This window comes from Camellia sinensis, chromosome 5 (genome assembly GCF_055761805.1).
Source record: "Camellia sinensis isolate YWXY chromosome 5, ASM5576180v1, whole genome shotgun sequence".
NCBI lineage: Eukaryota > Viridiplantae > Streptophyta > Magnoliopsida > Ericales > Theaceae > Camellia > Camellia sinensis.
The window spans coordinates 61,809,035-61,825,505 of record NC_138965.1 but is presented as its reverse complement, the minus strand read 5'-3'; the positions used below and the strand labels follow the sequence as shown (position 1 = coordinate 61,825,505).

Below are 16,471 nucleotides of genomic sequence, written 5' to 3'. Positions count from 1 at the left end.
ATCGGGTAAGCAAACTGTTCTAGTTTGGAATAGTCACTATGGATTTCGATATGTATTAGGTCGAATGGTCGAAAAGGGTGCCCCGGTTTTTACCGGGGTTTGTGTTCCCATACTGTTACAGCCCACAACCGGTCAGCCTTATGGCATGCTTTGACAAAGTTAAGCCTCCGGCAAACCGTTCAGGAATGGCAGATGGCACACACGGTGTCCTAGGCACACCAATGCACATGCAATGCAAAGAGACACATAAATGAAATCAAAACAGGATATTACGAGTTCGAGTCAAGCTCTCTAAATCCCCAACAGAGTCGCCAGAAACTGTAGACGTTCCCGAACGCCCCGGGAGGACGAGTCCCGTTCTGTTCGTTTTGGGCTCGCTACAGTTCAGGACTCTCAAATTGTCACGGTTCTTAATCTGAACCAAAGAGTCCAAATCCAGAAAATCATTTTGGAAGACAGATTTGTAGAAAAGAAGTGCCAAACATGGACTGCTTTGCCAAATACAGAGTCGCCACCTAAATATTTTATTTTGGGAAATTTAGGAAACCCTGACTCGGTGCCAAAGGCCATGTGTCTGTCATCACCAAAGTTGCCTCGGCTCGGGAACTTGGGTACGATTGGGGAAGGTCAACTATGAGCACCCCCTCTCGCCCGATCAAAGATCGACCTCTATTAACCGTGATATCTTGTTTTGAAAGCATTATGAGTTCCTATTCCGATTATTAGCTTAGAATTACTATGTTATGCGCACAGCAAACAAGTATAGACCAAATCGCCTAAATTGGAACAAAATATTGCATGTTTGTTTTGAAAATGGTTTGCTACTCGCAAGTAAGCTAAAATGCAAGTTTTGCCACCCTCAAGTGGGCTTTAGAAAAGATGGTTTTGCCACTATCTAGTGGGCTTAAAACTCACAGTTTCAATACATTATTCCAATTTAGGTAATTCAACCTCCACCCACAGGCATTCAAGCAGTTATATCACATAAGCAAGTAGCCTCATGGTAAGCATGCTGTCATGGCAACACTCACACGCATGCAAGGATGCTAAAACATAAATGCTCACCGAGTACTCCAAGCCAAAACAGAAACTAGTTAGTAATCATATGCATGATCCTAGTTCATGTTAAGATGGCAAATGCAACACATGCAAGATGCAGTTACAATAGGCTCGGCTAATCTATGGATGACATATGATGATGCTACAACTAAAACGTATTCAACTTGGAATTGAAATACAATGCAGTTAGCATGATGCGCCGAGCCCGGTGCATGCAAGACAAATGTATGGATGCACGCATGCATAGCATAAGGTATGCTAAATCAAATATGACCTAATACTAACCATCAAAAGCAGATAAGTAAAAGGGAGAAAGAAGTGGGGGTTGGAAGACATGCACACACGCACCCACACTTATTACAAGTTAGCCCTCACTCGGAGGGACCGAAAGAATAATACAATTTAACTAACTAACAAGCTAATTAAATATTACAGACCACCTAATTAATTAAACAAATTAATTAATCTAATTTAAGCAATAAACAGCCTCGGGAAGAGGGTCCAATGCGATGCATGCTCGATTCCGCTCGGATGTCACTGCCATGCACAAGCTGCCTCTGCTTTGACTGTTGTGCTTCTCTGAAGACTGCACAAGTCCCAGGGTTGCTTTTCTGGGTGCTGTGGAGCACCACCGGCCATGAGGAATAGTCACTGGCCATGGGGAATGGTCATCGGCCATAAATTAATCCATCGGCCACTTATGGATGGCCGGTCGGCACTGCAGATGACCGGTCGGCCAAATCTTCCTGCAGAAATAGTCACTGGCCATGGGGAATGGTCATCGGCCATAAATTAATCCATCGGCCACTTATGGATGGCCGGTCGGCACTGCAGATGACCGGTCGGCCAAATCTTCTTGCAGAATCTGTTTTTGACAGCAGCAGAGGGAAAAACATAGTGTGGCAATGCATTTCAAGCAAATGTGTGCATGGCCACTCTCCCAATCATGTTATGGACTCAAGGGAACGTGGTCCTCGACCCTCGGGCCATCAATTATGCATGATGGCCTAATAAGCCATGTTTGCAACTTAATGTAAAAATACATGTAACAAAAAGGAGATGAATGCCAACACCCTATCATGTTAGGGTCAAGGGGCTTGGCGACCGAGGGTTGAGACGTGTTTTGTCACTTGAAGTGCAAACACTCCTCAGCCCTCAAGTTTGGCTTGACACCCCAAACCAAACAATGCAATGCATGTATACAAATTTGGCTCAAAGATGCAACATGAATAACGCAATGCGAAGGGGCAAACCTCAGCCCACCCCAACACAGTGACAAAAGATGCCTAAAATGATGAACAAATACTCATGTAAGCATACACACCAATAGGCCCAAGATTAAGGCATAACCAAGGGGTATTCTACTACCACTACCCCAAGCCAACATGGCATGAGCTATACAACCAAAAACAGAGTTTGGATGCATTGAAATAAGTCCTAAAAGCCTCTGATATGGCAGCCCCGAAGGCTTAAATACTTAGGCATGCACAATGCTCATTTCAAGGCATAAAAGGACGCATCTTCAAAGCATGAAAGAGGTGATGAATGCAAGCATACAAGTATGGTTTGGGGACTGAAATGACATGGCAAATGAGCCAAATATGCAAACAAAAGAGAGACCAAGGGAGAGGGGTGTCCCTCCCCTAAGAAAAACCTCAAAACCTCTTCTTCACCACTGAAAATCCACTGGATTTCAGTGGTGAGAAAGCCAATACATAAGAGTAACCAAAGCCTAACAAAAGAGCACCAAAAGAGGCCAAAAGAGGCCTAAGATAGGGAGGTCAGCCCCAAAAAACCAAATGACCTTAATGAAAGATCTCAAGCATGAAAATACAAGACTTTTTTCAGTTATACACAAAGTCTAAAACAGCAAGCAAGGTAGGCAAAAATCTAGTGCAAGATTGGAGAATCTAAAGTAAGAATGTTACCCTTGAAGAACCCTTGAGGAACAGCAAGATCAGCCACCTTCCTATGATCAAAACCAGTCCCAAAACTCAAGAACAAACCCTCTAAGCCTCTCAAGGTCAAAGTGTGGTGTAATGGTGTGTGTGTCTTAGTGCAAAACTAAGGTCAAAACACACTTTTAGGCCACAAAACACACACAAAAGAGGAGAGAGACGAAAATATATATATAGAGAGAGAGTGTGATGTATATCAGAATATATGTATAAGCTCTGGTTTTTTTCATTCAACCCCCAACAATGGAGGAAGGGGGCTCTATATATAGACAAAACAAAGGTTTGAAGCTTCTCAAAGAAGCTAAACAAAAAAAGGGAACAAAGGGGGCAAGGCTTCCTCAGGAAGCTAGGACAGCTGGCAAGCTTCTTGAGGAAGCTTAGACAAAGGGTCAAGCTTCCTCAAGAAGCTTTGACCAAAAGGGTGCAAAAAGGGCAAAACAACCACATGTATGCCCCGGGGCAGGTTTGGTGCATTCCAGCTGGCACAGCTAGCATGCACCATGCCTGAAAAAGGTAAAAAGGTGATACCGGCCAGAAAAGGAGGTCACCGGCCAAACAGATGGCCGGCTGGCCGTACTGAGTGCTGACCGACCAATGACATAATTCACCAATGGCCGGTAGCCTTAAAACATGGCCGGTGGCCTCAAACCAAGGCCGGTGGGTGTCAGGGGTAGCTAACAGGCTACTTTCTACCTTCAGAAGCAAAAACACAAGTGTTTGGTGCAAAACCAAACACAGAACAGTCGAGTTGAGAGATCCTGAGGCAAGGCACATAGCTGAGACCTCCAGGAACTCAAAACGTAACACAAACATGAGTAATCACCGAGTGTTCGAGCGGTGACGTCCAAGTCTTGAGGACGGTCAAAAATGGGGTGAACGAAGTACGATAGATACACTAAGTAAACAAGGTGTGATAGATACACAAAGTGAGCAAGGTGTGATAGATACACAAGGTGAACACAAAGTGTGATAGATGCACTAAGTGAACAAAGTGATAAATACATGAAGCAAACAGAGTGTGATAGATATACAAAGTAAGCAGATTGTGATAGATACACAAGGTGAACACAAAGTGTGATAGATGCACTAAGTGAACAAAGTGATAGATACATGAAGCAAACGGAGTGTGATAGATATACAAAGTGAGCAGAGTGTGATAGATACACAAAGCGAGCGTGTGATAGAGACACAAGGTGAACACAAAGTGTGATAGATGCACTAAGTGAACAAAGTGTGATAGATACACTAAAGGTGAACGAAGTGTGATAGATACACTAAGTAAACAAGGTGTGATAGATACACAAAGTGAGCAAAATGTGATAGATACACAAGGTGAACACAAAGTGTGATAGACGCACTAAGTGAACAAAGCGATAGATACATGAAGCAAACGGAGTGTGATAGATACACTAAGAAAACATGTGATAGATACATGAAGCGAGCGTGTGATAGATACACAAAGCGAACGTGTGATAGATACACAAAGTGAAGAGAGTGTGATAGATACACTACATGAACAAAGTGTGCTAGATACACTAAGTGAGCATGTGCGATAGGTATACAAAATGAACAAAGTGTGATAGATACACTAAGTGAAGAGAGTGTGATAGATACACTATATGAGAAAAGTGTGATAGATACACTAAGTGAAGAGTATGTGCGATAGATACACAAAAGGTGAATATGTGCGATAGATACACAAGAGGTGAATATGTGCGATAGATACACAAAAGGTGAATATGTGCAATAGATACACAAAATGAGAATGTGTGTGATAGATACACAAAGTTCGAACAAAGTGTGATAGATAGACTAAGTGAGAATATGAGCGATACATACACAAAACATAATCAATCTTAACGAAACTTTTCTGAATGAACCGCACATCCAATATCACAACGTTGCGCTAGCTTCAAATGAACCGTACTTACAACATCGTGCATGGATGAGAAAGAAACTTGATAGACACAATGCAAATACAATGTATGATGTTAAGGAATGAAATAAACAGACATAGTGGCGCTTTAGAAAGCACCTCACGGGGTGAGTAGCGATGAACCGCTCTACTTGATGGGGATCTCCCCATGTGTTCTTCGAACACTTACCTTCAACTCACAGTACAAAGGTAATGAAACGTTGACAAGGGGTAACTTCTGCTTATAGAAACCACAAATGCCGCTTTCCTTCCCGTTCATATTCACAACTTTTCCTATTCTCCAACGGGGTGACAGACTAGGTTGGTTCAGTATCCAGAATTAAGGTGCACACGTGCTATCTCAACCTATGGGACTTCCATATAGATTTCAAGCCAGGGACAAGCCACTGGGTATTTAAACCAGACTTTAGTCTCGGAAATCCCGAACCTTTACGTTCTAGGCATCATCCATTCGAACTCTAGTTTCCACCGTCGCAGTTGGTCTCCTAGGAACTCATTGCAAACACGACCAAGATGCCCCTGGCAGGTACTGGTATTCAGGGAGATCACTTCTGATCGCCATTCTGGCTCGAAACAGGCTTGAGCTTGGAGTAGAGGCACACTCATACTTCGGAGCATTGACAAGGCCTGAAGAGGTACATCTGAAATGCAATCTCGGAACTTTCTAAAGTTGAAACAAACTCAGATGCTCCAAATTTTCCTGTAACAAGTCCGCGGGGGGGACCTCGCTACAGTTCGGACTCGATTTGTAGTCACGGTTCTAAATCTGAACCAAAGAGTCCAAATCCGGCAAATTGTTTTGAGAAAACAGATTTTTGAAAGAAGTGCCAAACATGGACTGCTTTGCCAGATACAGAGTCGCCACCTAAATGTTTTTTAATGGGAAATTTAGGAAACCCTGACTCGGTGCCAAAGGCCACGTGTCCGTCATCACCAAATTTGCCTCGGCTCAGGAACTTGGGTACGATTGGGGAAGGTCACTTCGTGAGCACCCCCGCTCGCTCGATCAAAGATCGGCCTCTACTAACCATGATATCGATTTTTGAAAGCATTGTGTGTTCTTATTCCGGTTATTAGCCTAGGTTACTATGTGATGCACACAGCATATAAGTATAGACTGGGTCGCCCAAATTGGGACAAAACATTTCATGTTTATTTTTGAAAGGTGGTTTGCTACTCGCAGGTATGCTTAAAACATTTGATGATTTATTCCAATTTAAGTAACCCAACCTTCACCCACAGGCATTCATGCAGTTATATCATGTAAGCAAATAGCCTCATGTTAAACATGCTATTCATGGCAGTCACTCACACGCATGCAAGGATGCTAAAGCATAAAGCTCACCGGGTACTCCAAGCCAAAACAAAAACTACATTAGAAATAATGTATGATCCTAAATATACAGAAATGCCTAATGCAACACATGCAAAAATGCGAACTATAGCAGGCTCGGCTATTCTAAGATGGCATATGAAATGCTACAACTATCATGTATTCAATTTGGAATTGAAAGTACAGTGCAGTTAGTATGATGCGCCGAGCCCGGTGCATGCAATACAGATGAATGATGCAAACATGCTGTCATACTGTATGCTAATTGAAACATGCCCTAATCTAACCATCATAAGCGGATAAATAAAAGGGAGAAAGACGTGGGGCTGGAAGACATACATCACACTCACGCACACTTATTACAGTTGTGCCCCCCGCGCAGAGGGTCCGAATAAATAACACAGTCCCGAATGAAAGAATATTACAGTCCAAATATTACAGTCCAAATAATATACAAATTCCTAATTAATTAATCAAATTAACTAAGAAAGCTGTAAAACTGGCGTGCAAGCTAGGGACTGCCTTGCTCCTGATGGATGATGTTTGTTTGGGCTGCCTTGTGCGAAAATCCACCGGGATGCCCTAATTAGCCTCTGTTTAGCAGTTATCCTTGGAAAACGCGCCAAGTCCCGAAAAATTGCTGATTCTTCACTTTGCTGCAACAGAGAGCAGGAAAGGGGCATAGCAATGTATTTTCACAGATATATGCATGCCTCGATCCTCGTGCCACCAATCACGCATATCGATGCATGATGGCAGAGGGGTCGAAATGTGCAACTCAATATAGAATGGATGCACATGAAAACACAACTAAACCTAACTCCATCATGGGTAATCCGGAGTGACGGTGACTGGGGAATTGAGACACGTTCCGTCACTCGGAGTACGAAACGTACCTCGTTTCCCGTGCCCGGGCCAACTCCTATTCCGAACACGATGCAATATGCATGACATGCATGAAATGCAACTAAGATACAATCCTAACATACACAATGCTATGAAAATGAGATGCCTCGAAATGCGTGCATACGGGCACGCAAACCGAGAAAATGACAGAATGCGATCTAAGATACAACCTAGTATGCACTATGCTGTAAAAAATGAGATGCCTCGAAATGCGTGCACACGGGCACGCAAATCGAGAAAATGACAGACGCAATGCAAATGACATGAAAATATGATATGGGCTTATACCAACATGAGAGAGCCTCAGCCACACTCACATAGGATGCCGATGAATGAAAATGAAGTGCCTCGAAATGCGTGCACACGGGCACGCAAACCGAGGCAATGGCATATGCAATGCAAATGACATGAAATGGCATGTAGAATGCAACATGGACTTATACTAACATGAGAGAGCCTCAGCCACACTCACATAAGAGGCCGATGGATGAAAATGAAGTGTCTCGAAATGCGTGCACACAGGCACGCAAACCGAGGCAATGGCATACGCAATGCAAATGACATGAAATGGCATGCAAACATGTTAATGGATTTTCAGCAATGAAATGTGGGGGAAAACAGCCCCAAAATGAGGCGAAAATACACCCGATGCACGGAATAGTCCCGAAACACGAATTTTGGCACCCGAAATGGCCTATAGCTATACCAAACATGCAAAATTGGTACATGGAATGTAAAGACAGAAGCAAGGCAGCCCCAAAATAAGCATTTTACTGGTACAAAACATGCCCAAACAGCAAGCAAAGATAGGGCAAAATTAGCATGCGAAAATGGTCCTAACATGAGATTATGAAGCAACTCACAACTGCTAACTCCAAATGAGTTAGGACCCTTCAACAACATTGAATAGGGGCCCAAAATATGATGTTTTCCAGAACTGTAAAAACCCCAAAAACAAACACAGGTATGGCTGCACCCCTATGCAAGAAAAAGGGCCAAAAGGTGGCCAAAGAGGCAAGTGGTATATGAAAAGCCCAAACTGAAAAATTCCCTTCTACAACATTGAAGAGGGAGCAAAAATATGCATGTTTACAGAACTGTAAAAACTCCAAAACAGTATAAAAACATGCTAGAAATGCAATGCAAAATAAGGCTCAAAAGAGGCTATAACATGAGGTATACAAAATATTCCACAAACGGCCAAAGACCCTTAATGAAACATGAAGAATGGGCCAAAATAAGACTATTTTCAGAACTGTAAAATGGCCAAAAACAAAAGCACGATAGGCTAACAAAACATGCAAGAATGGGGACCAAAAGTGAGATATAACATGAAGTGGCATATGGAGGTCCCAAACCATGAAAGGCCCTAAATGAAACATGAATAATGGACCAAAATGAGACTATTTTCAGAACTGTAAAATGGTCAAAAACAAAAGCATGATAGGCTGCCAAAGCATGCAAAAATGGGACCAAAAAGGGAGTATAAAGGCAAGTATAGCATGGAGGTCCCAAACAGTGTTTATCCCTTCTTCAATGTTGAAGAGGGGGTCAAAATAAGCCTATTTATAGAACTGTAAAAACTCCAAAACAGATCACACACAAGCTAAAAAAACCATGCAAGAAAACGGTATTTTAGAGGGATAATGAAGCAAGTGCAAGATGGAGGGCTCAAACAGGGCTGAGCCCTTAATGAGACATGAAAATGAGCTGAAAATAAGGCCACTTTCAGTTATGGCCGGAGCTCAAATCAAAAAGCATAGATGGCTAAGAAATGTTGCAAAGAAAAGCTCAAGAAAAGGGGAAATGGCAACTCACCCTTGGAGACAAGTCTTTTGTTGCTTCTTGGACCAAGTTGCAGCACCTTTAGCCTTTGAGAAGCCCTCCTTGTTTCTGGAAATGAAGTGGTGATGGTGGTGCTTGGTAGTGATGAAGGAATGAAGTGTGGGACTTGAATGTTTTAGGGTAGAAATGAGAGAAGGAGAGGGGAAGCAATGCAAGACTTGGAAGCAATTTTTTTCTAACCCCCCTTACCAATGTTGCCTCTTGGTTATATGGAACAAAAGAAGGTGTAAAGGTGGGGGAAAAAGGAGGCAAACTTTCCCCCACAAAATATCCCCCGGATACAGATATTTTCCGGGGGATAAAGCTATACAGCTGTAAAGTGAACAGTGTGAGGGTCATGGCCGGCCAAGTATTTTGGTTGCAGGTGGCCGGCCGGCCACACCCCCTAGCCGTCCGGCTAGGGGTCAAAAGGGTCAAGCTGGTTTAGTTGTCGGCCACCACATGATGGTGTCCTCCCATGTGTGTACATCACAAATATGTGGTTGAAAGTTCAAGAATGTGGCTCAAGGGTGTTCAACATTAGCTCGGAAAGAGGGGTTCAAAAGGGTCAGGTGGAATTACTGGCCGGCCACCAACTTTTAGGGTCCTCCCAAGTGTGTACATCACAAATATGTGGTTGAAAGTTCAAGAATGTGGCCCCAAGGTGTTCAACATTAGCCCGGAAGGAGGGGTTCAAAAGGGTCAAGTAACATTAGTGGCCGGCCACCAACTTTTAGGATCCTCCCATGTGTGTACATCACAAGTATGTGGTTCAAAGTTCAAGAAAATGGCCCCAAGGTGTTCAACATTAGCCCGGAAGTGTGAAAAACGGGCGTCGGAGGGCGTCAGAGGATATATAACTGGTTGCTGCAACAATTACTGGCCTCCCACCCATCAGTGACCTTCCCAGTGATAAAACAGAGGTACCTGCCAAAAATGAACGAAAACCGTTGCAAAACGAATGTTCGGGGGCCAAAACGCGCAGTTCGAGGTCCCGAAAATGGGCTGTTAAGCACCGAAAGTGGCATTCGGCCACGAAGTGAGTTTCTCAGACCCCAGTGTCCCTCAAAAGGGAGAAAATAGGAAGTATGCCAAAAATCAGAGCAAATGGAGATGGTTAAGCGGTCCCGAATGGAGGCACATGGCCAACGATCCCGAAAACCGGGAACCGGACTCCGAAATGGGCAAAATGGCCTACGGCCACCAAATGTATCCCACGGCCACTGAGAGATGGTCTACGGGACCTCTCCCTCCCCTCAGGAAAAGAAACAAAGAAAACCGAGCCTGGTTCGCAAACCGAGGCAAAAGCACAAAAGAGAGTTCGGAAGTCCGGAGGCAGGGCTCACGGCCGCAACTCTGAAACTTCTGAACGAGCACATATGCAGTATCACCAAGCGCTCAACTGGTGATGTCTGAGTCTTAAGGTCGTTCAAAAATGGGGTGTCTACAGTTGCCCCTCTTTGACAGAACTCGGAAGTCACAAGTGACGGGAGTGAATGTCAAAGCCCAGAGACGACCCATTTTTGACAAGGCCGAAGACTTAGACAAACGTACAAAGTAAACAGAGATGTGCCCGCAGGCAGGCCCGCAGGCAGGGGGGGCAAAATGCAAAGCGATATGCAAGCAGCCCAACATAACTCAATGATCATGCAAATGCAGCAGGCTGTAATGAAGCAAGTATTCGCAAATAGATGCAACAGTTTTAAGCAAGAATGCAAAGCAACAACTACATTTCATGCAGTTTAGAATGCGGAGGATTATTCAATCCCCGCCACGTCTCACACGGAGAAGATACGATACATGCGCGATTCGTCTGGTCGCACCAGCCTCAATTGAACCGTACATACAATATCGTGCCTGCAAAAGAGAGAAATTCAACAAGCACAATATGCTAATAACATATATTTAATGTGATTCTGAAAGTTTGACACACGCAGCGCCGGTGAGTGAATGCATCGCAATGCAAGCGTGGAACATGCGTGACAACGTATGCTCAAGCATAGAGGTATGCCAATATCAAGAAATGTGCATAAAAATGTAAGTATGCTCATGAGAATGCAAGTTATGTGCATGACAGTACAAAACGAGCATAAAATAACGAGCACGGAAATGCGTGTTTCGGCGAAGGTAACTCGATCACAGCCTCCGATCCGCTTCCCGGAAAGGCCACAACTCATTCAAAAAGGATACACTTTGATTTTGATGAGTGATGATGAGACACATGTCATATCCTGAAGCTGAAGTTCCGGCGGAGCAATTTCGCGACCGGAAGTGTACTTTTCTTGAACTTTTTCAGGTCCCGGGAACTCCAATCTTCCTCAAAATTTGCAGGGAGCTAGGTGAGCCTGTGGGGGACATGGCCGGCCAGTTTTATGGGAAGGGGGAGGTGGCCGGCTGGTTTTACAAAAAGTGGATGGCTGGCCGGCCGGTTTTCCAAAAAGGAAATGACTGGCCGGCTAGAAAAGGTGGCCGGCCGGCCATATGCCCAATTCCGAGGGCATTTTGGTCTTTTCACCTCCTTTCTTTATGCTACTTCATCCCAAGACTTGGAGCCTATATAATGCAGCCGAGATCTTCTCCTCTCTTGCCTCCTACAACACTTTCTTCTCCAGATCTGAGTTCCATACGCGTTTTCCAACGCCCCACGCAAGTTGTTTTCGCAAAAGTAGTCAGTTTCAAGCACTTTGAACTGATTAAATTTTGGTTTTGGAGCTTCTTTTCTCATTTTCGCCACTTGAGGTGAGTTTGTCTCAATATTTGGAAGATTTTCTCGGGAGTTGACTTTTGTTGACTTTTTCCAATTTTGGCTCATTTTAGCTGATTTTCTGAAAATGGCGAGTAATTCTCCCCATGGTGGAGGCTTTCCGGGTGCCGGGGACGATTTTGATCCTATGACTTTGCCCCCGAGGGTCCGACCTTTTATTCCCGGGAGGTACAATCCGCCAGCACATGTCCTCCCTCGTGCCGTCTTCCGTCATTTCACTGATTTTGATGAGCGAGCACCCGGGGATCTGCTTCTCCGAGAGCCAGAGCATCACCTCTCCCATGAGGCCAGAGAGGTATCTACTTCATTTTCTGTATTTTTCGTACATTTCAGCACCTTTGCCATGCTTGAACACGCAGTTTAGCTTATGACATAGTACTTTGCTTGCATCCTGAACACGTAGTTTAAACATTCGAATTTCTGAACACTTGGCTCATTAATTAATTGCGAACGCACAGTACACATTAGTTAAGCGGTGAACACACGGCTCAAACACTGATTTGTCGAACACACAGCCCGAATTCGAAGGTGAACACACAGCCCACACTTTAAATTTTTTGAACACACAGCCCAGATTAGAATAGTGAACACGCAGCCCACACTGATTAAAAGTTGAACACACAGCCCAAACTTCAAATTTTCTGAACACGCAGCCCAGACTTTAAATTTTCTAAACACGCAGCCCAGATTAGAATAGTGAATACGCAGCCCACACTGATTGAAAGTTGAACACGTAGCCTAAACTTCAAATTTTCTGAACACGCAGCCCAGATTAGAATAGTGAACACGCAGCCCACACTGATTGAAAGTTGAACACGCAGCCCAAACTTCAAATTTTCTGAACACGCAGCCCAGATTAGAATAGTGAACACGCAGCCCACACTGATTGAAAGTTGAACACGCAGCCCAAACTTCAATTTTTCTGAACACGCAGCCCAGATTAGAATAGTGAACACGCAGCCCACACTGATTGAAAGTTGAACACGCAGCCCAAACTTCAAATTTTCTGAACACGCAGCCCAGATTAGAATAGTGAACACGCAGCCCACACTGATTGAAAGTTGAACACGCAGCCCAAACTTCAAATTTTCTGAACACGCAGCCCAGATTAGAATAGTGAACACGTAGCCCACACTGATTGAAAGTTGAACACGCAGCCCAAACTTCAAATTTTATGAACACACAGCCCAGATTAGAATAGTGAACACGCAGCCCACACTGATTGAAAGTTGAACACGCAGCCCAAACTTCAAATTTTCTGAACACGCAGCCCAGATTAGAATAGTGAACACGCAGCCCACACTGATTGAAAGTTGAACACGCAGCCCAAACTTCAAATTTTCTGAACACGCAGCCCAGACTTTAAATTTTCTGAACACGCAGCCCAGACTTTAAATTTTCTGAACACGCAGCCCAGTTGAATAGTGAACACGTAGCCCACACTGATTGAAAGTTGAACACGCAGCCCAAACTTCAAATTTTCTGAACACGCAGCCCAGATTAGAATTTGCATGCAGCTTATTTCACTTCATTGGCACGCAACCCATTTCATTTCATCGGCACACAGCCCATTTCATTTCATTGGCACACAGCCTAAACTTTCATTGGCACACAACCCATTTCATTTCATCGGCACACAGCCCATTTCATTTCATCCGCACACAGCCTAATCTTTCCATTATTGACACATGTATTCATTCTGAATGCAGGTTGGTTCTCGTAGTGTACGGGGGTATGGTTCCACCGCCGCGCGGGATTGGTACGCTGAGCTCCCGGAGGGTGTCCGAGATTTAGTAGACTTGGCAGGGTTCGGGGCCTTCTGCGTTGGGTTGTCACGTTGTTCTGCCAGGAGGACTCTGATGGCAGCATTGGTAGAGAGATGGTGGGACACCACCAGCTCCTTTCATTTCTCTGCTACCGGGGACATGACTATGACCCCTTTAGACTTCGCTGTGTTGACCGGCCTAGACATAGGAGGTTGGCCCATCCCCTATGACGAGGACATGGGCGAGTGGGAGGCCGCTTGGACATATCTGTTGGGGGCTCGCGCGACTGTTGACAGGGTTTCTGGGAGAGTCTGATATACTTGGTTCTCTTCCCACTTCCGACGGGCGGAGATGGTGCCCGAGACTCCTGAGGAGACGGAGCAGTACGCCCGTGGTTTCCATATGTTCCTCTTCGGGACTACCCTGTTCGCCGATATAGGGAACACAGTCGGGCTATACCTGCTGAGCGCTCTGGTTGACCTATCACAGGTCAGTCGATATGACTGGGGTGGTGCCGGCCTGGCTACCCTTTACTTTTATATGAGCGCCACTTCCCGCGGGCGGGGAGACTTACTTGGCGGTTACTGGCGAGCCTGGGAGGTACTTTTCTGTCCCCTTGATTTACATTTCTGCTCTTCATTACTTGTACATTGCACACACACAGCGCACTCTACAGTCTGTATTCTGTTCTCAGCACTTTGTACTTACATTCTGCACTGCTTTTCTCAGCTATGGGTCTATGTATACTTCCCAGCATTAGCCCCAGAGTTGGAGGTGGCAGGGCCTCCCATGACCCCATATTCATTGGTATTCGAGGGCCCGCACCGGCCGAGACCCCGAGAGACTCTTATTTATCTGCGACAGTATTTTGACACTGTGCGCCCATCGGAGGTACTTCAGAACTTTCAGTTCTTTTCATTTTCATCTTTGATTTGCTCTGTGTATTCCCGATTTCTGATTGACTTATGTGTTTGTTATCCGCATATCACATGGCAGCCATGGACACCCTTGGGCGATGGTCTCCGATTTCAGTATCCCGGAGGATCGGGCACCTCCCAATACAGGTTCCTGCTCGAAGGACCTGTTGGTAGAGCCTGGTTTCTGGGGGAACGCTTTCTGCGTCAGGTATGGGGGTATCTTTCTCAGGATCCTCCCTCAGCACCCCTAGTCAGTATGCGGATTGCTGACAGGCTCTCTTTGTCGGAGGTAGTCGGCGCTATGCTGGGTAGCGATGCTTTATTATATCTCGAGGAGGGGGATTACGGCACTTACCGCCATACATATTTGATGCCTCCATTGACGGGAGCTCGTACCCCGATGATGAGGCCTGCTGGTATGTCATCCTCGGGCCAGGCCCGGGCTCGGGCTGCAGATGCCACTTCTACTAGTAGAGCTGGTACATCTAGAGGTAGGGGTAGATCGGTTCCTCCGACTCCTCCGACTTATCCTCATCCTGGATGGCCAGATATGCCAACTGAGTTGATGGCGTGGCAGTATGGGGCTATCTCTCCGACTCCGATCCCGCTAGAGCCTCCGATGCCCAGTGATCGATACGCCATTGATCCTGACTCACTGCTGGTATGCTCCACTGTTTTTCATTCATCATTCAGACGTTTAGACACTCTTTCATTCACTAATGATTATGAGCTCATATTTGCAGCCATCGCGAGGGTACGTGGAGGAGGTGGTTGGACTGGTGGCCACACTCGAGGGCATGGTCCTGCGGAGGGAGGCACAGTTGTCTATCGCGGGCATTCAGGTACCCTTCAGTTTTCTGGCATTTATCATACTTCTGATGACATGCTGATTTCTACTACGTCGATAGACTACTTGTGTAGAGCACATCTGACACACATCCCACTTGTATACTGTATTTACATGCATCCACCTCACGTAGTCTTTGCCTGTATCTGCATCTGATGTATATATTTGGACTGATGTATTTGAATTGAACCCTTTGTTTTCAGATACCTTCATGGTCCGGTCAGTCGCAGGCCAGGCCACCTGGGCCTCCTTGGGGAGCTGGGCCATCTGGGCCATTTCACGGAGTTGGGTCATCCGGGCCTTTTCAGGGGGCTGGGCCATCCCGGCCTTTCCGAGGAGCCGGGCCATCTAGGCCTTTTCGAGGAGCTCGAGGAGGGCCTGTCCCCAGACGCAGGGCTCACGTTGTAGAGGCGGAGCCTGATGAGGAGGAGGAGGATGTTGAGGAGGAGGAGGAGGCTACCGACCGTCAGTCAGAGACATCTGCTGAGGAGGGGGGCTCCGGTCTTGGTTCGGGGAACAGAGGCGAGGCTGAGGGGGATCCTGAGGATGACAGCTCCGACTCAGATGATGATGATGGTGCAGAGGTTGTCCCGCAGAAGAGGATGAGGAGTGCTTCTCATTCTCGCTCCCGAGGACATTGATGCTACTGTTTCCTGCTTTATTTTTCTTTTTGCTAGTAGTTTGTAGCACTTTGCACATTGTTAGGTAGTTTTATTTTTCGTAAAACTTGTACCTTTGTTCGTTGTAAAACATGATGGAATGAAACAGCTTTTGAAAAGGTGTTTGTATTTTAAACTTTTAGCATCGTATCGCATTATTTTATTTTGCACAAAAATGAAATAGAATGGTAATGTGCATTGTGTAATCACCAAGTCAGGTAGTGAACCAACGCAACAAACTAAGCAACTCAACTTACTAAGATATAACAGAACCTTAGGAAGCTTACAACTCAATAAACAAAATGCAATAATGTTGACAACGCAAATAAACAAGACTTAAACAAAGATTGCTTAAACAGAGCGTAATGACTAAAAAACACGAAACACGTCCGCTCGACAAACAACTCGATAAGCAAAACAACAACTCGATAATCAAAACAACAACTCGATAAACAAAACTTGGCAACAACAGAGTGTACTTCTGACGATCTGGGCACCGGAA

General features: G+C 45.2%; 1 protein-coding gene across 1 annotated transcript; it reads left to right on the top strand.

Moving 5' to 3' along the window:
- Positions 1-11,125: 11,125 nt before the first annotated feature.
- LOC145791442 (uncharacterized) lies at positions 11,126-15,951 on the top strand. The gene is made up of 3 exons (XM_082871796.1): positions 11,126-11,143; positions 15,207-15,305; positions 15,514-15,951. Exons 1-3 carry the CDS (start codon positions 11,126-11,128, stop codon positions 15,949-15,951), a joined length of 555 nt encoding a protein of 184 aa, XP_082727922.1.
- Positions 15,952-16,471: the final 520 nt, after the last annotated feature.